This window comes from Fundulus heteroclitus, chromosome 12 (genome assembly GCF_011125445.2).
Source record: "Fundulus heteroclitus isolate FHET01 chromosome 12, MU-UCD_Fhet_4.1, whole genome shotgun sequence".
Lineage (NCBI taxonomy): Eukaryota > Metazoa > Chordata > Actinopteri > Cyprinodontiformes > Fundulidae > Fundulus > Fundulus heteroclitus.
In genome coordinates, this window is record NC_046372.1 from 31,585,098 (window position 1) to 31,612,741 (window position 27,644).

Genomic DNA, 27,644 nt, shown 5'->3' on the forward strand with positions numbered 1-27,644 from the left:
TAACATATTTAAAACCTCTGCCCCTCTGCTTCCGCAATAGGCTGAGATAGAAAGAAAACATTCCCTCCTCTCATCATGTTACTCTTGCATTGGTAATAGCCAAAAGCCTAATAAACCTTTGCTTCCGCATACTATCTTGGAAAAACATTTCCTCTTATTTGAAACTTATTTCTTTAACAAATGTGGTGCTTAAACAACAAAACTTTGTCAGCTTTTTGCGCCGATTACACACAAGGCATATCCGATACCGAATCACTCTGTGACCAACCATTTTACCACAAAAGGAAGCTCTGACGTTCTTTAAAATATGTTTTATCACTACTCTGTACATCTCACAAGTGGACATGATTTTAATTGTAGGGGTGGTTGTAGCATAAGGAGTGACTCCTACACCTAGACCAGTGGTCTGCAACCTTTATAGTCCAAAGAGCCATTTTAGAGCCAAATTAGAGCTTATTTTTCTTTTTTTAAAAGACAAGTTATATTTTAAATAAAAATCTACATTCATATTTAATAAACTAGAATATGTGTTTAGAAGAGTGCTGTTTTATTAGATTAAAATTATTGAAAATAACAACTATTAAGTATGTAATAAATATACTTTTCATTAAGACCACAGTTCTGTATTATATTATTGTTCTGATTTAGTACTCTGAACTTAAATGTTGTGTTTTTATTAGCAGTAAGCAGTAAGCAGAATATCATAATTAACAGAAAAAAAGGCTTCAATAAATTCAATAAATGAATTGAATGAATAAAATATCTTTTCAATAATATTATAGTTTATAGTTTATATGACTGTATGGGAACCTTTTGGAAATTTTTGATGACTTATCTTTTTATTTATATTTTAAGGTTTTAAAACTGAGCCCCTTACGGCTCCAGAGCGGGGTGCCAGTACAAAGCAATGGAACATCCGTTTCAAAGATTGACAAGAGACAACAGATAACTTGTTCTGGGCTCAGATGACAGCTAGCTTTTCTTCTGACCAAGTTTTTGTGGGTGTATGTCCCGTCGAGATGCCACCCAGAGCAGCGAGCCATTCCATTTCTAAAAAAAAAAACTCCTCTGCCTACAAGCCTGCTGTAGTTCACTGGCAAACAGCTGCTTGTGGACAGCGGAGGCCAGTGACCGAGCGGCAGAGTCGCTGGGCGCATCGACGTGAGGATGGCGGTGACAAATGCTGGCACGGCGATGAGGTGCGAGGGCCCTTCAAAGCTGCTTGCAGCTTTAATTTTCCTTTTATTGATTCAGACTTTATTAAATTAAACAACTAAATCTTTTGTCGGTTAATGTTTATTTTGTCTTGCATTGACTGTTGTGTTTTATAGGGTTAATGTAGTTCTCATGAGCTTTGGATCATGTATGGTTTTTTTATTGCTTTGTCCTCTGATTGTTTTGGTTTTTCTTGCCTTTGTCAGTTGATGTACTACTACCCCAGTATTTATGATCTGTGGTTTTCATTTACTCTATTTACTACTCAGTTTCATTTGATGAGAATAAACCCACATCCATTCCGGCAACCTGCATGCCTGCTGCCTCACAGCATTCAGTGGCTTTCCCTACTTATTTTACCGTAAAACTAGCACTTAAAAAAAATATGTTTCCTGTTAGTACAGCGACCCAATCCTCAGCAAATAATGAGGAAAAAATAGAGAATAACGACGACACGGAGACTCCCATCCGAGGGTAGCAGTTAAATCTAAATAGAAACATTTAAATCACACAAACACCCAGCTATGCTGCCAAAGTTACACACACCTTTACAGGAATAGAATAGGAAAATGATGCCATGCAATAAAGGGCTGCATGATGGTGAAACACAGTTGTATGAGTACTGTGGTGTCTTCAGATCACAGCTGTGTTTAAAACATTAGTTACCTTCATCCACTCACAACACAATATAGGTCCATTACATGTTAATCACAAAAAAATGACATACTAAAGGTGGCGTTGCCAACCTGTACATCAGTTATCAGGTCAGAGAGATGTCTCCTGATTGCAGACAAGGAGCTGCAGAATTTAAAACCTGGTCGCTATGTTTCATCACCAGTGGACTGAAAGGTGTTTTTCTTGAAATGTGCAACATAATCAAAAGAGATTTTTTTCGTCCAGAGATTTCCTATAAGTTCAGTAAAACCTCCCATTATTTGTTTAATTGAAAAAACTAAAGAAACGCACAACAGAGCATGCTTTCCAAGAATCTATTAACAATTTAATTCAAGAAATTAGCTATTAATTTAGAATAGAATCTATTCACATGAAATCGATTTAAACACTTGTAACTGTAGTTAAACTCTGGCCTAAGCTGTACACAACGACCCATCACAGTTGTTTCTCCCTTTGAATAATATTACTACACATTTGCTGTTTCAGGTCAAACAGGATATTTCTATTTGCTAAACTCCAGAATCATGAGACAGAAAAAAGAGAAGCTTGTTTTTGCTTTAGTAAAAATGTAGATGTTTACATATATTCGCTAATTAGAAGCGCATTTTATGCCATATGACCTTGGTCAATCATTTTAGGGTACCCCTCCAAAAGTCCAGAAAGAACGGATGCAAGACAGCTCTAAGAGCACCTTCCCCACATACACATTTCAATTCTGGCCACATGTTTTCTACTGGACTGAGATCAAGGCTTTCTACAACCTTGCCTTTACAGAGGTTAAGCCACATTGTACCTAATTTGGCTGCATGCTTAGGGTAATTGCCTATTTGTAACAAGCATTTGTGCCCACACTCTAACTTCCTACCACTTGTCCCATAATGATATTTCTCCTAGCCCATTTATCATAAAGTCATCCAGTGCCTACAGCAATTATATATATATATATATATATATATATATATATATATATATATATAGAAAGACCCCAGGCCAGGGTCCTTCTGCATGGGGTTTGCATACTCTCCCTGTCCAGATACTCCAGCTTCCTCCCACAGTCCAAAAACTTGTCTGTTAAGTTAATCGGTCTCTCTATATTACCCTTAGCTGTGAGAGTGTGTGTGATAGTTTTTTGTCATGTGTGTCTCTGTGTTATCCTGTGACAGACCTGCCGCCCAATAATCACAGGAGATAGACACCAGCCCACCCACAATACTGCATGGATTAGCAGCTATAAATAATTGATGGATGAATGGATGGATATTACATGAGGATTAATGGCTTCTTACTTCCCGGGGCCTTTCTGCTCATGTCTGCAAAAGTCTCCTTTAAGTGTTTATAATGACACTTCTTTTCCATCCTCAGCCACAATCTGTAAAAGGTCTTTTACTGTTGTTCTTGGGTTGTTACATTAATTTCGCACCAGAAACATTTAACATCTGGGACAGACAATCTGTCCCCTTTCTGAACATGCTGTTTAAACATGTGTATATTTGTTTGAACAGATGAACCTGGCACCTTCAGGAATTTGGATACTGTACCCGAGGGTGATCCAGAATTTAGGAGATGCACGATTCTTCCTTTCTGGTACAGAACTTGACTGGTTTAAATCGTACTTAAAGGACAGGGATTTTTTTTGTGTCAGTAGGTAACTTTACATCAGAGACAACATAAATCACATGCGGGGTTCCCCAAGGGTCCATCTTTGGTCCCCTTCTATTCAATATCTAAATGCTCCCTCTAGCTCAGATAAGAAATGACAACAACATCAGCTACCATTACTATGCAGATGACACACAGCTCTACATCGCCATGTCACCAGGTGACTATGAACCCATTCAAGCACTGAGCGAATGCTTAGAAGAAGTCAGTCCATGGATGTACCAAAATTGTCTACAGGTAAATAAAACCCTAACTGAAGAGATATTTTTGGACCAACAGAGGAGCAAACAGCTGCTTTAGTTAGTAATCACTGATTAGGCCCGGAATCTGGGTATGTTGTGATGGACTCAGACCTGAACCTTCAAAGGCATCTAAAGATAATTACAAGGTTGACCTTCTGTCACCTAAAGAACATTTCCAGGATTAAAGGACTGATGTGACAGCAGGATCTTGAAAACTTGATTCATGTTTTTATCTTTAGTCCAGTTGATTACTAGAACGGTGTCTTCACAGGTCTGCCAAAAAAAGTTGATCAGACTTTATTAAGTATAGACTTTAAAATACTTATGTTAGTTTATAAATCAGTCAATGGCTTAGCACTAAAATACATCACAGACTTGTTATCAGTATATCCAGACCACCCAGGTCTTCTGGTTCAAGTCTACTGTGCATACCCAGAACCAGAGGCAAACATGGAGAAGCAGCATTTAGTTATTATGCTCCACTTATTTGGATCAAACTTAAAAAACTGTAAACGTGTTAAAACCCTGAGCTCATTTAAATCAAGGTAAAAACCTACAAGTTTGCAGTCCAACTTCTGCTATATTCCACTACAATGTACTTTCTTCTGTAATGTGTTCTTTCTTTGCTCTGTTCATGTATAGCACTTTGAATTGTCTTGTTATTGAAATGTGCTCTAAAAATAAACTTGACTTGCCTTGTCTTCACTTTCTGATATTTTGATTGATTTCTTATGACGTTTTCAGACGTCACATAGGGAATCAGTGTGTGTGAGGAATTGCCTTAGTTACTAGATCTGAAGCCTTCAAATTATAATTATTGGGACTTCCTAAATTGTTTCAAGACATAACCTTAATGTTTGTAAACTTCTAGCTTTCATGAAATAAAAAAGAAATCTCTCTCTCATTTTTCCTGCATTTATCAAATAGAAATAATTCAAGCAGTTTCAACTGACCTAAAATAGGAAACATTTAGTCTGATTTTATTTCATTGGAAAAAAGGTTATGTCTTTTCGTACAATGTATATAAAGTGTATCTTGTTTCAACTTTATGTCCAGCTCAGCTCCTGTGGAGTTAACAGTATGTGACACGTGTGCTGTTTATTTACCACAGTGGTGTATGCCTTGAAGAAAGGAAGACTTATGAGTCATGAGGGTTGGAAAACGTGCAAAGCTCTACACAGCCAATGCAGTGCACAAAACCAGCTGAAAGAGAAAAGCTGGCCTCTATATTTGCCAGAAACAGCAACTAGATCTACCAAATGTGTTCACACACAAACAAACATAGACGCATACAACATTTACACACCACAAAAAGCAGCTGCATCTCTGTAGTCAAACATGTCCAGTGTAAAATATTAGCATCCAGTGAGCCTGAGCAGCTACGGAGCTACATAAACGTCAGTGATAGGCATACCTTTTTGACATCTCTGACAAGGTGATAAAGGGTGTTTGATGGTCCATGTCGCTGTTGGAAAATAGAGGAAATTGATGAAATGGCATGAATTAGTGAGAGAAGAAAAAGACGTGGCTACACCACTCATTTTTTTCTTATCATACCGTGTTGTACAGCTCCTCCAGTCTTGAAAGCGTAAGAAAGCGATGCATGCTGACTCCGTTTTCAATCAGCAGCTTGACAAAGTCCACTCTGTCCAAAACTAAGGCATCCAGCATCGCTTGTTCCAGGGAACCAACCTACGAAAGAGTAGAGAACACATGAAATACATCTGGTATAAGATAAGAACTGCACATTGTGCCTTTTTACATCCCTTTATGGAGGCCATAATAATCTTTCTTTTGTATGATTTAACCCAAAATTATGAAAAAGAGAAAAGCTTTTAACTTAAATTATGTACAGTAGTGACCTAAAAACATTAGTAAATCAATCAGATCAGTTTAATGCAAGTATGAGTTAAATCCTTTGGAAGTGTTTAGTATAACTGAAAAATACTTATGTATTTATTGCTTCTTACAGGCCACTGCTGACCATAGATGAAGATCTGACTTCGTGCGATGTCCACTCTATTCCACGCAAGAGCCAAACTCAGCTGGTCTGGGGCTGAGGCATTGGCACCTGGTGAAGGGAAAAAACAGCATGATGATAAGCATTTATCATGAATTGGAAACATATTGAGGGAAAACATATTTTGCAGTGTTTATCGACATATGTCGCCATTTACAAATTACCCGCATCTGTGATTTTCTAGGGGTGTAGTTGCATTATTGGTTTATGTGTTGCATTATTTCTCCTGAATAAGTGTCTAATTACAATACATGCTTTTTTCTCACAAATCTTGCCACTGTTCTCTTTCATTGTCCTTTGTGTTGTGGTCAAAACGTTCAGCTTCACCTTTGGTTGTTGCAGCAATGATTCTAGAAAAGCCACAGCTGAAACAAGCAAAGCTGTTTTACTGAGTTTCTACTTTTCTGTCATGCTTTTAAAAAAGAAACTTCTTAATAACGGCAAATTAATAATGCTTAACATGGTAAACTGTATGACCAAGAGAGTAGGCACTGCAATTTTCAGTTAACTTTTACCCATTACAGTAAAATACAAGGGCATCTAAACATTTTTATGGCACTGCGAGCACAAAATGGAATGTATGCCAAAATTACAACAATTGAAATGGCATTCTAATTAGATCCATTTTCTATACCAACTCATCCTTGCAGGGTCACTGTGGATCTTTTGCCTTTCTCCAGCAGTTATTGGGCAAGGGGTGGGATGCACACTTCACAGGTCGCCATAGGGCAACACAAAGTCACACAGGAAATATAACCATGCATGCACACACTCACACCTAAGGGCCTAATTGACCTAACAGCCATGTTTCTGGACTGCAAGAGGAAGCCAGAGTAGCCGGAGAGAACCGGGGAGATCATGCAAACGGATTCAAACCCAGGAACTTCTTGCTGCTAGGCAACAGTGTGACCAACTGTGGCACAGTGCAGCCCCTAATTTGATCAAATACTGAAACTACATAATAAAATACTGATTACTCAGCTGAAGGAGGAGCAATGCAAATTAAAGTAGTAAACAGAATCTATCTTATTACATCATATGGTCATTTACAATGCTACCATCTCATAATATTTCCTTCACTAAACTCCTTACGTGAAAGCTGTGTGGCTGGGCTGTCATACTGTGCTTGAGAAGTTTGTGACTTGACTCTGCTTTGAAAACATACATCAGTTACTTGTCCACTCTCTCCTTGTCAACAAATTTTTGCATTTCTATTTGGAAATAACTATTTATAACCCACAACTCTCAGAAAATTGTAATTCTTTGTAATAACCAACATTTTAATCATTATGAGGCTGCAAACAGTAACATAACCTTTTTATTTCAAATTCAAAGCATGCCTCAAGTTCACAAACCTTTTCCAGGACACAGGATCATTTTCTGGGGCTCTTATCTGCTCATTTTTCCCTGCATGTATCAAGGTGAAAGCTGAATGTCTGGGTAGAAATTTACTCATGAAAACAACCCTGGTAGCAACCTTCATTGGGGGGAGAATGCTATGAATTTCTGAATGGCTGGAAATGGATTGTCAATAATATGTTTAGTCTTCCCACTTTAAACGTATACATAGTTCATATTTTCTTTATTAAACATATTTTGAGCATGAAAGAAATGTGATAGCTTCTGTATGTGTGCATTTGTGTGAGTTTGAAGTCACTTCAAACTCTGTGAAAAGGTTCAAAGATAAAGAACTTTAAATGGGTTTTGCAAACAAAATATTCAGCATTCACACCCTGGTGTTCAGCAGAACATTAGGCTCAAACTTGTTTTGTCAAGAGTGTTTGTTGGTGGACCAAAGTGCAGATAAGAGCTTGGAAGCCGCATGGTGAAGTGAATGACTGTTTAATATTAACAAAAATGGCAAAAATGTACAAACAAGGCAGGCGAGCCAAAGACCAGGAATGCAACCAGAAACTGTCCAGAACAGGGGTAGCATAATACATGATCTGACAAGGAGAGAGAGGAAACCTACAGGTTATGTAAGGGAGGAAACAGAGGAGAGGGCAGGTGAGAGTGATAGCACAGATGAATGCCGTAATGGTAATGAGCTGAAGGAAAGGGAGAGCAATGAGATGGCATGAGAGAGGGAGGAAAACAAATCTAGCAATGATATAAACATCAAAAGGAACAGTCACTGTGACAATAAACTCTCTAACTGAAATCAAGACAGGAAGGAAAACAAAGCTCTAACAGAAACCAGAATAAATTAACTAAATAATGAACAGAATACTGAATAGTGACAGGAAACATGAAGGGAGGAACACACTCTACAGGCTAACAAATGATGCTAAAAGGTGAAAGACGGACTGCTGTATGATCCCCAGGAACCTAGAAGCAGACCACAACCAAACACTTGTAGATCATAACACTTTTATAATGGCTACACTGAAACAAAATAAATTTAACTCGTAAGTATCCTCAGTTTTGCATATAATTTATTACATTTTTCGTTTGTTATCCTCTAAGCAGACCAACTTCTTCCACATGTTTGCTGTGACCCCATTGCTTTGTGGCAAACTACAAACATAACTCTTTATTCTTTAACAATGTCTTTCTTCTAACCACTCAATCATAAAGGCCAAATCACCAATGGTCATCCTGTCAACAAGTTATCCCACATGAGCTGTGGATCTCTGCAGCTCCTCCAGTGATACAGTGAGTCTATTTGGTTGCTTCTTGGATTAAAGTCTTCTCACCTGGCCTGTCCACTTAATTGATTTGCAGTTGTGCTCTGCTCTTTTGTTTCAAATGATGGTTTGAAGAATGCTTTTTAATAGCTTTGTAAAGGTATTGGGATGTTGCTTTATAATGATACTTCTCCAAAACCTAATTGTCTCCTTTTATAAATGTCTGTAGTGATGCTGTTAAATCACTGTTTTTGACTGAGAAATTGCAAAAGCCTTTAAAACCCAGCCGCATTTACACAGAAATGAGATTACATTCAGGGTGTAGGGGGGTAAATACTAATGTATGCCATATGATTAATGCATTAATTTGAATTACAAAAAAACCTATATTTTATTATCCTGGCACCACACAATTATAATATGAAATAAAAAAATAATATAAATAAGACATAAAGTTGCACAGAGATTGTAAAATTTAAAGGGGCATGAATACATTTGCCAGGCACGGTAATAAAGTTCTGGGGAACAAAGTTTCAGTCCAACATAGTTGAAACATCACTGCTTTACTACCGTTCTGGCTCACTTAAGTCCCTGCTAATCCACAATTTGCCGTTCTCATTAAAATTAACCAGCTCCCTGCCAGCAAATCTGGTAGCACATTCTTTCCTTGAAAGCCACTGTAATGTAACAATGTCGTTATAATCCCTTGTGTGTTGAAAGCTAGTTAGTTTTTAAACAGGCATACCAACATCTTTACGCAGCGGTCTCCTTGTGGCTTAAAGGCCTGAGCAGAATCACTGGAGCTTACTGGTACAAGTTCAGACAGAGCCCCAGTAATAAGATGCAGTTCCCATCAATAAAAGCTTTAGCAGAGATATGTCTATATTAAAAACCGGTGTGACTCAGGTGCTTTATCAGAGGCCACTGCCCTCATCTTGTCTTCCTGGAGGGGAGTCCTTCCTATTCTTTCTTTTCCCACTTGTCTTAAAAATGATCTCTCACACAGAGACTAGTGCTTTAATAATTTAAATACTATCTGTTACTTTTAGTCTGTCCTCTCTTCAAGTTGTGTCTAGCAGTGCTGCAAATTGAAACTTGCTTATAAATTTGAAGCCCCACTGTTTGACCATTCAGTATGTTTTTATTTTATTTCTTCTCCAATCTTTACGTGTCCTAATTTATTCAAAATGATTCCCTTTTATATGTATTTGATCTTCCATTGGTTGTTAATTTAAATTCCATTCCCGTCACAATGTGTGCAGAACAAAGAAAAGGCGAACTGGAATTATAGATAGATCAACAGATACCAGGAAAATAATACGTGAGTGGGGTATAAACCTACGGACACTAAAGGAACAAGAGCCTGTAAGACCGGGATGAGCTTAATAAGCCGTATAACCTGACTGCCCCTGGTACCGGAAACTGCAGCAGTTCCACCAGCAAAAATCATTCTGAACACAGACCGTACATCAGCCAATATATGCATGTTTCATATCCACTTAATGGGGAGAGGCTCATCTACATGACAGAGGCTATTTTTTTTTACTTCAACAAGAACCAATCTCAACATTAATCAGCTAAATGAAAAAAAGGATGCTAAACACGCACACCCCGAATAACACACACCAGTGACAGTGCAACACGATCCCAGCCACAAATGCAATGAGTGTCACCGCTCTACGTGGAAACGCCTGTAACCCGTTGTTGTCCCTGAACACAAGATTCCTGACTGTTGTTAGCTTTTTTTGGTACACCTGGTCTGGCGTTCTGTTAACTGTGACATCATCCAGAGAAGACGGCTCACCCGCTACTACCATCTAATGTAGAACAGATTACTAGATCAATGTGTGCTTCTGTGCTTTTTTGTCTCTCTTGTTGTGTCTCTGTTCTGTCTTCTGTAATCCCAGTCGGTCGAGGCAGATGACCGTTCATACTGAGCCCGGTTCTGCTGGAGGTCTTCCTTCCCGTTAATGGGGGGTTTTTCTTCCCACTGTCGCTTCATGCTTGCTCAGTATGAGGGATTGCAGCAAAGCCATGTACAATGCAGACGACTCTCCCTGTGGTTCTACGCTTCTCCAGGAGTGAATGCTGCTTGTCGGGACTTTGATGCCATCAACTGGTTTCCTTATATAGGACATTTTGACCAATCTGTATAATCTGACCCAATCTGTATAATATGATTGAACTTGATTTTGTAAAGTGCCTTGAGATGACATGTTTCATGAGTTGGCGCTATATAAAATTTTAAAATTGAATTGAAAATTTAATTGAATTTTTTTTGTCTTCCATGTTGAAAACTGCGATGCTACATTTCCTCACTTTGCTGCAAAGGCATTTCCCTTGCTGTGATTGGTACAAGAAGTTGGCTACATGATTTTTGTAACCCCCCCCCCCCCAGATTATATTGGATCTGATGATTTGATGGATGTGTCAGTCACTCAAATTGGCTCCTGAGAAAGGAAATAACCGTACACAGTAAACATAAATTATGAAGTAAAAAGTAATCGCTATGTTCTCTTAAAAAATGTGTCTGACATTTGCGTTTTCAGCATTCCCTTTCCATCTTGGTTTTTTTTTGGGGTTGCTTCAATGTCTAAAGAAAGCCAGCCAGATGAGTGTGTAGGGATTTCCTGAAATGTTTGGCTTCCATGTGACTTCACGCTGGCCTAATTGGTTACTTAAAGATTAGCCTTGGGACACAGCTCTACACAGCTCTACAATCAGCCCTTTTTGTGTCAGTGTTCTCATCCAATCAGATTAATTCATGACAATCAAAGGCAACCCCCTGTCAGGTTAGCTGTGTGGGCATGAGTGTCATTCACACACGATGAAAACAGAAGAGTCAGACAACCACAGCGAAAAGAGAGGAGACAATGACAGCAGCAAAGGACAATTTGGTCAAAATAATAATTCAATAATAATATTTTCAAGAGGCTTTTGCCGGAGTAAAAAACAGGGGGGGAAAAAAGGATATCTGACTGGACCAACCAGATATGAAAATTCAGCAGCAGGCAAGCAGACTCCTGAGGGATGCCAAACACAGTTAGCCAGTCGGATGTGGCACCAAAAACGCTTTTTATTGCTTTCTCTGCTCCCTTTTTCAAAGTGTTGGCACTGAAGTTTTGAAAATAACATCTCTCTGGAAAATGCAAACTTGTCTATGCTGCTGGAACATCAGGAGTTTTTCAGCACGTCATGCCACATGTGGACCTCCGCTATGCCAAGCTCCAGGAGAAGAACGTAAACTCAGTCTACATCAAAGGAAGGTCCAGCAGGTCCAAAAGAACATACTAAACGTCAGATAAGTACTCCGCTTAGTAATATTATCATCACTTCCTTTATCATTATCTCTTTTCCCTTTCTATTTATTATTATGACTTCTCTTTATCCATCACTGAAATTCTCTCCATTATATACGTGAGCAAAGCAGTGAGTCTTTACCAGCAAAGAGCCGTCAGGTCAGTTCAGTTCAGATTATCGTCAGTGAGGTAAGTTTATCTTGTAGAAATATGTCAGTGTCCATGAGTTGTCATTGGGCACTGTAGTATTTGTTAGAGGAGAAACATGTTTTAAAATACCATTTAATATACACCGTATCAGTCATGTTGCACATTATCACTAGTATTTCTCTGGTTTTAATAATGAAAATTACTGAAAAATAGCTCTTATCCTGTCATGATTGCCTCTGTCACAACAGCAGGATATTGATTTTTAAAATCATGCAGCAACTTTAATTAATTGCAACTAAAATTAAATACATATTTTTTCTGTATATTTTAGTTTTCTTCTCTTAGTAGGGCTAAACACCATATATGGGACATACCAGGGAGTGCTTCCTCTACACAGACACTCCTGTCTCTGCAACCCTGCTCCACGGAGACAGGTTTACCATACCATAGACAGAACTTGGTTTAATCTACACGAAAGAACAGTTAAGATCCTGTTGTGATGCCGTGAACCGGTTGTGGAGAACAATCTAAAAGAGGACTTTTCAGAGGTTGTCAATTTTGAAAGATATTCTTCACCACATCCATGACCATAGCAGAGTCTGAGAGGTGCTTCTCAGCCTTGAAAAAAGTACAACATTTTCTAAACACCATGAGCCAGAAGAGGCTTAATGAACTAATCATGATCCCTGCGGAAAATAGATAGACTTGTTAATAAAATGACATATTTCAATAAGAAAGTGATTGAAAATTGTCAAGCATGCATACAAGCACATGGGGGCCATACAAACTACCCAGGACTGTTTGGAGCCTCTGCCATGACATTTCAGCAGAGTGGACTAACTTGCTGCATCACTTTTTTCATTGCACTGTTCTTGGTGACTTTGGATCCAGCCCTCTGTGGGTTGATCATTTTAATTTTCATCAAATGACATAGCATCCTATTGTTCCTAAAACAGTACCCATTCCATATCAGCATGAACATCTCACATGATTCTTTTTCCAATTGAGATCTGATATGTTTTCAAAGGATTCCTATATTTTTGTTGAGCAGAGTATTTTATGCTCAGACATGTTCAATCTGTTTCGAATGTTTAGTTCCTCAGTACACAGCTGCTTACTCAGGCACGTTGCCTGTTTTCCTGACCAGAGGTTATGGTCCCTATCTCCAGGTCATTGGGCGCGAGGTGGGGTACACCTTGAACACGTCGCCAGTCCATTCCAGGGCAACACAGACAAAAAGACCTAGTTCACCTAACAGTCATGTTTTTGGACTGTGGGAGGATGCCAGAGTACCTGGAGAGAACGCATGCATGTACAGAAAGAACACGCAGAAAGACGTCAGGCAGGGATTTGAACCAAAAATCTTTTTACTGCAAGGCAACAGTGATACCAACTGTGCTGCTGTGCAGCACAAAAACCATCTAGCTACTGAGGTATAATACATTCATTTTGGGCATGCAATTTTCAAGCAGAAGTCTTAAGAAAGAGGCCTGGGGTTTGTTAAAGATCGGTGAGAAAAAGTGGGCTGAAAAATCATGCACACCACTGCTGCACATAAGGTAGTTAAACATGTTTGTCTTTCACAATTTTCCTCTCCAAAGTGTAGCGTACAGAGGTGGGTTTCTATCCCCCCTCCGTGGGCTGAGGTGCTTTCCTGAAATGCAGTTCTCGAGATAGTCAATCATTTGCTCTGAATTGCTAAGCAGCCCCACAGGACTCGCTGCTTCTTTGTACCCATGCATAAATTTGTTCAGTCTGTATTTATGTGTACAAAGGTGTGCATTAAAAGGAATGAGCTGAAGTCCCTGAGGAAGCCAGAGAAACCTTGGTCAATACAAGCTACTAAACAGAAAGAAGTATGAATTCCTCAGGCCTGTGTGTTTGCGTGAGAGGATCTCTGGGAAACAATGAAGTTTTAGTTGAATTGTACTCAGTTTGATCAACTTCATTTGCCTTAACTTTCCTCACTACCACATGCACAACCCTTTTTAAATGTTTATACTTTAATTTGCAATTAGAGTGCTATTTAGCCAAAGGGTTATCCTCCTGCACACTTCAGTTTTCTGGATGCAGAAGAAAAGGCCTCAAACAAAATAGCACATTACATTATTTGGATGAGATCAGTGGAGCAGAGAAAATCTTGGCGAGGGTTGTTTAACATGGGACATGTCTGGTAAAGATAAGACACTCTGAGATTGGAGTGTGGAGAAAAAAGTTACGATGCAGAAACAGTGAGCCTATTAACGACATTAGGTCTTGCACTCCGGTGCTCTATTTGTTTCTTTTACAAAATACCTACGGACTTCGTGAAAATTTGATTTGCAAACCGAAACAGTAAATAAATATATTCTTCAGAAGAAACGTTTCCAAAATTACTTGGGGCAGCATCTTCCTGTAATCATTAGTCTCCACCCATAGAGGTAATGGCCAACTGTGATCACAATAATTGATGATTTTACAGGAGTGATTTTGATTTCGTAACAAGTTAGAAACCTTAATTCACTACAGCCAGAAGCTTTAATTCTCGTTGCTGACAGGTTCTAAATGCTGGGGGAGTTCCAGATCAGTAATTATGTTATAAGATACATGATTATACTAAGTACCTGAGGTTTTACAGTGCAGAAAGCAATGCTGCAGTTGGTTTAATATTTGTGCTGTAAAATGTTGTTTTTTGCTTTTTTTCTAGCTTGTTTCTAGTGGTGTCCCAGCTTCAAGTACTCATACTCAGCAACCCGATTCTCTGAACCTATACCAACTTTCCTCCTGCGCTTAGCTATGCTGTAACTCAAAGGCTAGAAACCACTCTATAACAGGTAGTGGAGCCATTCACCAAGAGGTTGTTTGCTGCCTCTCCAAAAGAAAAAGAAGAAGAGAAGATCACTGAAGCTCTAACCGATTTCATCGCCCTTGATGGTCAGTCTATTCAGTGGATATTGTTAAGTTATTTGTGATATATAAGCACCAATTTATTAAGTACTTAGTTTCGGTACTTGGAATCGACAAGTATCTAAACTGAAGTACTCATACTTGAACTCGGTCTGGAAAAAAATAGTATTGGAACTGATTCCTGATTCTGCAGCATCCTTGGTTTTGTTGGTCAAAAGGTCTTTTGGTTTTTACAAACCCATTAAACCAATTTCTCAATTCCAGTCCATTTTTCCTTAACCATTATTCATCACATCTTCAGGAAGAAGTCACAGTTACAGGAGGGGCATTCCCCAACCCAATAGTATATTTACATTAAATTTTAAGTTTTAGTATATATTTATATGGACCGTCTCTAGCAACAGTGTATCTTTAAAAACTAAAAATGCTGATGCACTGTTTCCTATTGAAAAATGCAGGTTATGCAGGTCTAAACACGTGCAAATGAAGGAAGTTTCATGGAATGTCAAATCCTGTCACATATTGGAATATGATTATTAATTTTGATGCACTTCCATTCGCAATACTGCATGTATATTAGTAGTGGCCAGCTGCATCAAGATGAGATATGCTGCTTTTGCCATGACAACACGTTCTTGTTATATTATTTTTTTTTATATTTAAAGATTGATTGATTCTCTGGGAATTTAGTTTCAATGCTCTATGACTGCCCTTAAGTAGTCAGATGGTTTGACAAATTACATACTCAGAAAGATGGGCAAGCTGTCAGTTTAATATAAAAGTGGGATGTCTGTGTTTATTGTGTATGCTACATCATCAAATTTGTGAAAATAAAATGGAGAATATTTTTTTTCCCATGCCGTGTTTTTTTTTTTTTTTTTTTTTGTTATTCCTACACCACTAAACCAAATGGCATATACGCATGGATCTGATGGGGCAACCAGACTCCACAAAAGTAAACAGAATCTGGTCTCAGCACCCAGGGTAATTTAATCTTTTGAAAATAGGTTATGTGGGGTTAATATCAACAAGAATCCAGTAACCTGTAGTAGAAAAAAAAATCATATACAAGGAAGTGGCAGAAAAGTAAATAAATATTTAGAGCACAGCCAGGCTGACAACTACTCAACTGGTCCATCACATTGTAGTCATTTTAAACAGCTGTAAAAATGGTTAACAATGATATATTAGGTTAACCATTGCTAGCAATGAAAAAAATTATTGTATGTATAGCATTTCTCTTTTGTCTTCTGTTGTTACTCAGAACCTTGCAACACAATTTCTCTCAAATGTATCCTGTAAATTTGCAGTTGAATGACAATAATGTCTGTCTTTGCCTATGTCTAATTTTTTCTCAGCTCCAAACAACCCGTGTTAATTTGCAAAATTACGTTAGTGGAGGCAAATAGCTGTATCAGTCTGCCCAATCAGCTCATTGGGTGGATATGATCATTAAACTGCCACAGGAACTTCCAAACAACTATGAGGCCTGGGAAACATAAAAATGTACTCTATTTAATGGCACTGCATAAATGACCGCCAGCAGCAAAATCTAAAACTTGAATTCACCCTTGGAGGAGTAAAATTGGACCAACCAGTCACATCTAATGAGGCGGATTGATACAGATGTACAGCTGTAATAACGATGAGGTTGTTTAGCTCACAAGATAATAAAGGTCTCTTGAAAAATGTAGACCCTTAATATTAATTAACAAAGGGCTGTATCTTACAGATATAATTTTAATCTGAGTTATTTTAGATAAAAAAAAAGTTGGGCTAGCTGTTAGCCTTCCACAACTCAGATTTCTTCAGTTTTCTACAAACTCACTGCAATATGACATCTTTGTACTACAGGTAAGGAACCTAACTACGGTGATAACTTCACAAAAACTCACGTCAAAGAGATCTTATCTGTCCTCTAAAAATATGGATTTGTACCTTGTCAATGCAAATCTGCAGATGATGATGATAGAGTAGAAGGTTGTGACTCAAAGAAGACTCTCACAGTCCTGCAAACTCTCTGTTGTTTTCATATTCATCTAAAAAGCTAATCAAATATACTCTGTTATAAGTCATTTAGTTGTGCCACTCCTGGCCACTTAGAAGCATTTTCCACAAATGTTGCTAGAATAAGCCTTACAACAGACACTGCATCTAATCAACAACATACTTCCCCTGAAAACACAGATACAGGCTACACAATACATACTCCAAAAATATGTAGAGCACAGACTGTATTTACACGTAGAGCAAGCACTAACCAGGATTTCCTGCAGCTTCTTCAGTGTTACTGCCAGGCTCTTGGCAACCTCCCTGACCATGATGTGTATATGTGCTGCTTTGGATTAGTTTTTTGTTGTTGTTTTTTTCGTCTTTTTGCAGCATCCTTCTCATAGATAACTATGCGCAATTAGATTATTTTTGAGCAAATGCCAAAAAAAAATGCAACAAGACAGGTAAACTTTATGGTCAATCAGATTCTCTATAATTGATAGACCCAAGACATATAAATGGTGAAATTGAGTCAGCAGGTTTTCGGATTTTTTAACAAAGTAGAATTTAAAGGCGAGCTCAAATATGCAACTCATTTATTTCTGAATTAGATGAACACTTCTGAAAGAAAAATCCTCTTTATTGCACAGAGACCTCAAAATAACTACAACGATTGGAGGCCACGGTTTAATGGAACTCACTCAAGCTCCAGCGTGCGCACACACACACACACACACACACACACACACACACACACACGCCTTGACCCACCTTTCAGCAATGCAGTGAGGATGGCAAGGTCAATGTCCTGATGACCCTCAGAGCCCATCCGGAAAACAGTTATCTGAGAGACAATAAGAGAGAGAGATAAGAATAAACACAAGTAAGTGTCTGTTTTCCAAACCCGAAGTGGCAATAAATGTATTTCCTCTTGAAACATTCTATTGTTGCTTCGGTGAGTGCACGAAGGCTTATAACACAAAGAAAATTCAATCACAATGAGGAATCCAGTGGTTTGCTTTCCTTTGCTGGATTAAACTGTTTCACTAAAAGCACTGCTTCTGAAGGAGAGGAAGACTTGATTGGGAGTACTGTACAATACACCAGACTCTTGTACTGACTCTAGTCTCCAGTGGAAAATCGCACAGCTCACATGCAGTCTGCTCAATGAGGAAAGGGCATTAGGGGATTTGCCATGAATGAATCCAAAAAACAGAAATAAAAGCATGAAAAAGAGTAGATCAACACCTGCTTCTCTCAATTACCCTAAACCATCGCTTTTAATATTATTATAATTATATTTATATTTTTTTGGCTGTTTCTGACAGTTCTTGGAAAATATTTCTAGAGTGTAATCTAGCTGAATGATCCATTGGTCCAAAGACTGAAAGATAAAGTCACCTGAGAGGAGAAGCTGAGGAATTGCTCAGCTTTTCGGGATTTGTAAAGTCACATTTGTTTATAAGGTGTTGCGCTGCTACAGACATGCAGCTGCGTTCATGCATGTGTGGGCACATGCTCCAACGTATGTATGTGTGAAAGGCACCTTGGGGGAGCTTTGTATGGAAGCGCATGTGTGTTCTGAATACCTAATGAGCTATTCCTCTAATCCCTACATCCATCCATCTCCTCCCACCTCCATGCCTGCAGCCCCAGCCCAACCCCCTTCCCTGAATGGCTTCATTTTGTGGAGCTTCAGAAATCTGCAGGCGCTGCATCTGTGATTGTTGCCTCCCTTTGGGCAATGCTGCAGTGTTGTGGGTTAACGCAGCTCTTTTCGTCTAATATCTCTCTGTCTTTCCATCCAGTATGAACACAGAAAGCAGCAGTTGTCTCATTCATCATGTGTACGCCATCTGAATGCTGATAGTATATTGTCTTGTTTCCTGAAGGTAATTGGACAGGAAAACCATGTTTTACCAAATTTTGGCCCCATGGGTTAGGGTAGAATTTGTCTTAGTTTGTGTGTGTGTCTGTGTGGTGTCAGTCTAATCACTGTAAATTCAACAGAATTCAAGAGAATTTACAGTGATTACTGGGATGCCTAAGCTGTGGTTATGCTTGAGCATAGGTCTTTCCAGGATTAAGTATTTGTGTTGCATTTTATGATGCCGCTTCAGTTTCACCGCAGTCTGCACTTTTCTTTTTGAAAAGTAGATGCTGATACAGAAAAAAAATCTCACTGTAATGAAAAAGTGGTACAATAAAGCCTTGTGTCGACTGGCTCGATTTGGCTACACAGTACTCTGCTCAGCCCACTTTGGCCTAGGATGACGAGGAATGAGAAGGTTTTTCTCCGAAGGAGTCCAGAAAAACTGAAAAACGGCAACATTAATATTAAGGACCACTATGAACAGAGTGGGTCAAACTGGAATATGATTTTACGGTTTACAAACCATGAAACACAACTAAAGGACACAAGAAAAGAAAAAGGACTTTTTTAGCTTTCCATACCCAGACGCGATGTTGCAAATCCAGAGATTTACTGAGGCTTTACCTCATTTTGCATACACTGAAATCTGATAGGTTTTGCCACTGAAGAGTGTTTGATTAAAAAATGTGATCATGGATGCTGATCCATCCACCATGTGCAGTAGAAGGCAGTGGCTGTCTGCCTCTTAGACTGCGAGCAGGCCACAGCCCTGAAGAGCTGCTCGGAGCTCCCTAACCAAAGGTCACTCAGTGCAAATATGTAAAATCCAACCTATAACAATTATTTCACTGCGGTTATAAATCTTTTGCACTATTAATGTGTTCTCGTCACTCCCGCCATGGCTGAGGCAAAAATTTCATAAAGCTGGAAATTTTAACCTCGTGAGGAAGACTTTGGAGCAAGTCAGACAGCCCTCGTCTCCCCTCTCCGCTTCTATCTTTCTCTCACACACACACTACAAGTGCACATGCGCAGCCAGCAAGCGGAGACTAGCAGGGAAAATGCAGCACATTGGCATTGCATGAGCGTGTCACAATGACTGCCACGTGGGACAACAAATAGAAAAGGTGATACCCCAGAACTTAAAGCCAGCTCTGGCATCAACATACCTTTAATACAGCTGCTTCAGCTGCACTGGACTCACTGCAGTTCTCTTTTTAAACAGTAGACGTCAGAAGAATTATACAGCACTAACTAGACAATTTGACCTTATATTACGTTTGGATGTTTAGGTCATGTTTAGGTCAAATTTTGCAATAAATATTCGTTTTCACAAATTGTTTGAATTTCATGCGGATTTTCTGCTTTACCATGAGAGACTATTTTAATTTGAGGTGATTTCAACATTCGTGGTTGTTGCCCTACTGAGCCACTGGTCTCTGAATTATAAAGTTTTTGCTTATTTTAATCAAACACAATCAATAAACAGAGTTTGGATCCATCTTATCTGTGCTGACACATAGTGACTTTGAAAGGTTAAACCGAGGGATGGATACCATTGTGGTATTCTTTTAAGATCATATGAGCAAATAAATTAAAGAACGACTCAGAGGGTCCTGGCTGCTAGGTTACTCTTGATTTTTAAGGGATTTATAATTTTTTGATAGGTTCTACCAAATTAGTACAGTTATACAGTTACTATTCTGTATATTTGCCCATAGTTCCCTGTCACTGTTGTGATTGCCCACTTGGGAGCTCCTCTAGACACACATTCACTTAAATACACATTTGGACAGGGGATTCCTGGTTACCTTCTGGTCAAAGATGGATTTTAGTGCAGTACTATTATACATCTACTATACAGAAGATGTTCACATTTGTATCTGTTTTCTGCTCCCAAATGTGCCTCTAAACAGACACTTCTATTCCCTTTTATTCTTCGACCATCTGTTGCAGACACTCATCGAACTGCTCCTCCCACACAACCTTACTACTGGACCGTCCAATCCCTTTCCTTTTTCACCTCTTTGTCATCGCCGTTCATCCAATTTTGTCCAATTACACCCTCAAGGTGACCGTGCGGGTATGATCTACCTGTTATCACAGAAGATGTGCGGCATATCCTCTGTGACATTGCAATTGACTTGGTTTAATCTCAACAGTCCCAGGGAGACTCATAAATAACAGAGGAATTTTTTTGTTTCGTCCAGGGTAAAGGTGTTTGACATTACCCACTGTATAAAGGTTTACCACTGCGATGAACAAGATAATGTTGTTATTGCATGCTTTTTCATTTTCACATTAGAGGTACATTTGACAACAAATGTGTGAAAAGATAAAGATACAGTAAATGATCATTAAGACAGAAGATGAAGAGAGTAGGAGAAAAAAGAGGTTTGTTCTAAGCAACAAGACAAAAGAAGTAGGAGGCTTTGAATTTCGACAGAAAAAGAAAAACTGTGCTATCCTTCTCGTTGTGACTTGGCTTTGTTGGATAATCCCAACATCTTCAGAGGTGGTAATTTGCCAACTTTAAAGAAGCTGCACAGATTGAAACTTCACACTTCAGTGGATCAAGCTCATTACAAAACATTCATCTTCATTTGATAGGCAAAGAGCTCTGCTGATGCTTCAACACATTCACATACAAAAAATGGCCAACAACACACAAGCACTTTCCCAGTTCACAGAGTTTCCCAGAGCTTTCAGGACAACACCTAAAGGACTACTGCCACATATCGCTGACACTGCATTTATATTGAGAACAAAAGTGTAAAACATTTACAACTATTTGGATACATGTTATCAGGGATAAACTGTCAGCATTTGTCTTCTGCAAAGCCAAGCAGATAGAGGCTTTCCTGCTGTGATAATGAACTGTTTCTCCTTGCATCTCTGCTTGTGGCTTTATCTCTGCACTGTCGCTAATTCCTTTCTCACTTTTCCCCCTCCCTCCCTCAACTCGCGGTCCGTTTAAGTCACTCCTTCGTTTCGTCATGTTCCTTCAACTCCCTCTTAAGTTCTCTTGTCAGGAAGGCCGAGGAACACCGTGGGCTGGTGGCTTCTCTTCAATATTTAATCTAAATTAAACATATAAGGATGATTCTATGTTAAATTATTTATAGCATACTCTGAGGTGCCAAAGTGGCCATCTTGTGCCCTCATCCCCACTCATAAGGAGGGGGGAGCAGGTGGAAAGAAGCATCAATAGTCCTTTAATTGGACAACAAAAAAATTGGCATCTTTAATTTTTGGCAGTGGCTCTGGACTGTGGTAATGTTGAAAGGAGCCCAGTCCTTCAGCCTGTGAGTTAATTTCACATTTACAATGAGGAGGTAAAGGACATGTCCCTATATAAAAATATAATGTTTAATATAGCAAATGCTTCGGAAATAAATTTCTTGGGGATTGTTGGTCATCACGGATAAGATTTGCAATTATTCTTCCACTTCACCTCTTAAAGAATGAAGCCGATTACTTATCTGCTGCCAGAAATGTGCCAAATGAAAGCTTACTGGGTAAGCAGATTGCAATAGATATGTATCCATAGCTGCAGAGAGAAAATCTTGCTTTCATAATGCATAGTTTATGAGAAAAACTACAAAAGGATAAAATATATACAGTCTATAAAACTGTAATGTCAAGCCAAAAATATATATGATGCATAAATCGATGCAATTTTGCTGAATCCCATTCAATTCCATCTTCTGTACCCCCGTATCCTTGCCATGATGCTGGTGCCAACTTCCAGGGGTCAATGGATAGGCAGGCGAGGGGGAACCTTGACAGATGGCCAGTCTGCCACTAGCCGACTAAACTAAGTTAATTCATTGCAGTTATGGGTCTTTCATTTCTCTGCCGTTTAAATTAAACTTGCTTCATTCATTTGAATTAAGTTGTGTGAGTGTTATGTTTAGTCAAATTCTGTTTTGTCCAGATCTGTTCAACTTAATCGAGTTCAGTTTAGCGACATACAGTGCAGTTCATTTCAGATAATTCAGGTTTAGTTCCGTTCAGTTCACTTGGTTCAGTTTACATCAGGTCAGTTCAATCCAGTTTAGTTAAGGTCAGTTCAGTTACATTCATATTAGTTTTATTGATATTTAGTTTGATTAAGTTCAGCTCGATTCAGACTTTCATTTGTAAACTAACTTTCAAGTAATTCTGACTCCATTCTTAGACTCAAAGGGCCTCGATATTGCATAATAAGCTTTTAATGTGCTGTTAAATTGTTTAGTGCCAAAAGGTAACACAACGTGTAAGTGTGTAAATACAGACTTACAGATTTTAGAGCCAATATATTTATAATTCAAAATTTGTACAGGAAAAAGGGGAACTGTTCTTTCTGGTTTGAAGGTCAGTCTCTGCCTTAATTAGAGCGGTTTAAGTATCTTGGTCACAAGTGATGGTAGGATAGAACAGGAGACGGATTGGGGCCACGTCTGCAGCAACAGTCCAGTCTGTTTTGGTGAAGAAAGAGTTGAGACAAAAAGCTAAGCTCTCATTTTACCAGATAGTCTACATTCCATCCCCCACTTATGGTCACATGGAGCACAACTGAAAGAATGAGATCCGAGATACAAACGGCCAAAACAAGCCACATCTGAAAGGCTGGGTTCAGCTTTAGAGAAAGGATGAGGAGCTCCACCATTCATGGAGAGGTCAAAGTAAAGTCCATGTTTCTCTGGATCGAAATGAGTCAGTTGAGGTGGTTTGGGCATCTGATCAGGATGCCCCCTGGGAGCATCCCTCTGGGGATTTTCCAGCCACACCCAACAGGAAGGAGACTCCAGGGAAGACCTAGAACTCTCTGGAGGGGCTATATATCCCATCTGGCTTGGAACGCCTTGGGATCCTCCAGAATGGGCTGGAGGATGTCGCTGGGGAGAGGGATGTCGGAAGTTTCTCCCTGGCCCTGTTGCCCATGCGACCCGATCTCAGATAAACAGAAGACAGCAGATGAATGGAATTTATTGTTTCTACATTATATAACAAACATAAACAACCTCAAATTTAGCGAAAATATTAAAAACAGAACGCTACTTCATGTAAAGCACAGCCAAAAGTTATAACCAGATGCAGTTTGGAAAAAAATGTGGTACAAGTACCATGGCCCTATCAGTGATTAGCATTACTTAACCTTCCTTAATAAACGGAACCTAAACAAACACAATCAGAAGCAGTTCTGATATAATAATCCTATGTAAATATTATGTGCAAAGCTTCTAGTAAATTTCCCTTGTTGAATGAATTAATCTGTAAATATTTGTTCTTGAATCACTGTTTAGTGAGCACAGGCATGTTCAGGTCTTCGCTCCTTTGAGAATTTGCACAAAAGCATAATAGAGTGGTGGTGACCTTGCCAATGGGAGGAAAGAAAATCCAGTGCAGATGTTACCACGCTAAGATTTCTCTACCCCAAAGAAACTGTACCTTTGCATACTAGGTGCTCCCAAACAGAGACAATAAAGTCTTGAAATGACACCACTTTGATTTTTTGAAATGTAATAGAGCCATAAATTGACTATGATATGTTTTAATGCACTTTGTTTGTTGTGGCACGGACCAGTTTCTACTATAACAAATCAGCAGGATTTAGCATAGCATTCTGTGCTGTCCCTACTAACATTTCAAATTACATTTATCAAAACTGGGACATCTGATTTTCACTAACTATCCTTCAGATGTTTCTATAAATTGATTGGAGTCCACTATTGTTAATTAAGTTGATTGAACTTAACTTGGAATAGAACACACTTGTCTACATAAAGTCTCACAACTGTATCCCCTGGCTAAACCTACTGTGAAGTATGGCGGTGGTAGCATCATTCTGTGTGATGTTTTTCAGTGACAGGAACTGGGCAGCAGTCCACATAAAAGGAAGTCGACCGCAGCAAATTATAGAGAAATTAAAACAGAAAACCTGCTCAAGAAGGTTCTGGAACTCAAACTAAGGCCATTATTGACTTAAAATTTGATAATGAGCTTAAACAAAAAGCCAAGATAACACAACAAATAACAAATCAGAAGGTTGAGAGGGAAAACAGGGAAGACTTTTAAAAATAATCGCAAAAGGTGATATTCTGGGCATGTTTTTATGTAGCACCTTTAATCATGTGATGACTTCCAACTTTAAATGTATATAATTGAGTAAAAGGAATAAAACTCATGAAGTTTAAAAATGTGACATTAGTATCAAGCCTCTTACCACCGTATTGACGCGTTCAGGGTGATTTACGACTAGATTTCCACTGCACAGCATTTTGCATGAAGGCCAGTTACATTTTTGTCTCCTCTGATTAGAGCACCCATCTCCACAAATCTGCTGAATCATCTCCATGGTTTAAAGGCTTTCTTATCAGTCAGAACAGATATTTCTGTAGTTCTAGACCAGTAATTGTCCAGAAGACAGATTCTCCCACTTGAACTTTTTTTATTTCCAGATCATTGATTGAACTGTTGTTCATTAAATGCACTGAGCTGTTAATTTTGTACCTACTTCTAACTTCTCCACACGCTGATCCCAAATGTCTTATGGTGTGTCATTTGGTCTTCAGTTTGTAGTTTTTTTTATTAATGTTCTCCAGCAAACCTCAAATGTTTTCAGAGAACAACTAAATGTATTCTTAGATTAAATCAATCAAATTTTATTTATAGAGCACTTTTTATAGAGGCAAGTGTAACAGAAAGAGCAATAAAAGGGTTGTAAACAGAAAGACATATTTTCATTCAAGAGACACACACTGAAAATATCAAACTGATAAAATCATGTAAACAGACATAAAACATGAAATGTTGGTAATCAGCAATGGAGAATTAAAAGTGAGACAAATCAACTTATTAAACAATATGAATGAGGGAGCACTTTTAAAGTATGTATATGTTGTAAGGAGAATGGTAAAATAATTAAATAAAATGTATAAAAACACTAAAGCTTGGACCATGCATTGTAAACATTAATAACAATAGTAACAAACAATATTCTGAAAACATATGGCAATAGCCATGTTTATTATTAACAACTAAAACTGTTTATTTAATAAAATATAAATTGATTATACAAAAGTAGCTAAAACTAAAATAAACTATATAAGATAACAACTAGCTTCAAGCTGAATAAGCGTATCTTTACTTTGTTTTCAAGCTGTCGCACGTCTACTGCTCAACCTGGATATACCTTAGTAAAAGGTGCTGGAAGCCAAAAATAGTCCAAAAGCAAACAGAAGATTTCCGCACACTTTATCTGTGTAAGATTTCACTGTTTCTTGTAAGCTTTTTCATCAGAGCATACAAAGTACAAACACCTGAGCAGACAGGTTAAAAACAGATCAGTCCTACCCTGATCATTAGCAGTATACGGTACACCTGTGTGCAATCATATGGTCAAGGTGCAGCATTCTTGAAGTTGTAGTTGTGGCTGTAAAGACTACACATGAAGGGTTTAAAGATATGGGTTTGGTTTGCTTTTAACATGGAGGGGCAGTACGCCATGAGCAAGTCTGATAAATATGGTGGGCCTAGACCATTACCGCACACAGTTAAATTACCCAGACAACCTCTGAAGCTACTTGGCTGATCTGGATTTTATTTAGGAGTAAACAAGGGGTAAATAAGGGACAGTTTTTGATTTTTTGGAAAAACAAATCTACATTTTCCCTCAATTTTCACAGTCATTTGCAACTTCGTGTCAGTTGGTCATATAAAATTCCAATAAAAGGATGTTTGAGGTTGTGATGTGGCCAATTGTGAAAAGATTTGTAGTATGTGAATAATTTAATGGTGAGGAATAATTTATCACAATGCAATAACTGTCAGGTGGCTTTTTGCCTAAGTAAAGCACAGTTCTGAAAGTAAATAGTTTTGTCAAATTAACCTGAATAATGTTGCGCTGTTCGGCTGTTCATGTTGATATCAGACTTTTAGTGCTCGGTTCCAATGCCACAGTGGTAGCACTCTCTTGATTTCAGAAAGAGCTCGTGTCGGGTTATCTGAGCTTCACCTCTGCTACTGCTCAACGATCTAGCTCCACTGTTCTGCTGCTCTCATATGTGCAGTTCAGAAGCTCTGCCAGGGTGAGCTTCAGTCACTCATGGGAATCCCACAGAGGGTGAAATCAGTGCATTTACATGCTGCACAGCTATGACCGATTCAAAGCTACACAAAAAAAAGAAAAGACTATCTGGGAAACTGTATATGTGCAGGCATTTTGTGTGCTTTGTTTCTGACTTTGTGGAACATTACTATTAGAAAAGCAGAACATCAAAAGAGAAGCATTGACTTAACATGAATAGCAGTGAAGACTATAATTTGTTCTAATGCCTTTTTAAATACATGTGTTATGCTTTCAGAGGCACCACAGGACATTTTAGCACAACGTTTGATTGTAAGAAAATTGCTGAGGTGGTTGTATTTTGCGGCTTATAAACAGGTAAATGTCCCTGAGCTAGCAGATATTTCCTCTATTTCTAAACACATGGATTAAAAAAAGAGCCTGTGTGAGAGCAAAAAGGGTGCAAAAATACCCTAATATTGCTACAGAGTGAAGACACAATAAAAGCTGCAGGCATTTTATGTACAATAAAGAAAACATCACATTATTATGTGTGCAGGAACAATGCTGCACGTGGGTGTGTAAGAATATACAGAATGCCGTATTGCAGTGTTCTGGTACTGCAGTAGCACCCCGAACACAAAACACAATAATGTTTCAGCTGGTTTAGAGCAGATAACATTGATCCTGATCTTTTGTGGTGGAAACATGCAGGCCCAGTACGTTAATCATGTGATCAATAGGGGAAATGGCTTGGAACCTCATCTATATCACAGTAAGGTCAAAAATCAATCTTTTCTTCTTGTAATTTCTGATATTGCTATCAATATCCAATAAAATCCCAACAATGAAACCCCTTAAAAATGGAAATTAAAAAAAAGTCTCACTGAATCCCTAATGAATCAACAAAATAAGTGTGCAGATGTTTAGGTTTGTAGTCTTTAAGTTTATGATTT

The 27,644-nt window shown here is 38.5% G+C and overlaps 1 protein-coding gene across 10 annotated transcripts in view; it reads right to left on the reverse strand.

The window, feature by feature from the left end:
* Positions 1 to 27,644, reverse strand: part of trpm3 (transient receptor potential cation channel, subfamily M, member 3) — a 210,140-nt gene that overhangs the window by 35,084 nt on the left and 147,412 nt on the right. For all 10 annotated transcript variants that reach the window (XM_036144444.1, XM_036144452.1, XM_036144449.1 and 7 more), the window contains exons 9-12: positions 17,537 to 17,609; positions 5,762 to 5,862; positions 5,349 to 5,483; positions 5,206 to 5,256 (exon numbers count right to left, since the gene is read on the reverse strand). In XM_036144444.1, coding sequence (XP_036000337.1) covers positions 5,206 to 5,256; positions 5,349 to 5,483; positions 5,762 to 5,862; positions 17,537 to 17,609 — 360 coding nt within the window. The remainder of the gene's footprint in view (positions 1 to 5,205; positions 5,257 to 5,348; positions 5,484 to 5,761; positions 5,863 to 17,536; positions 17,610 to 27,644) is intronic.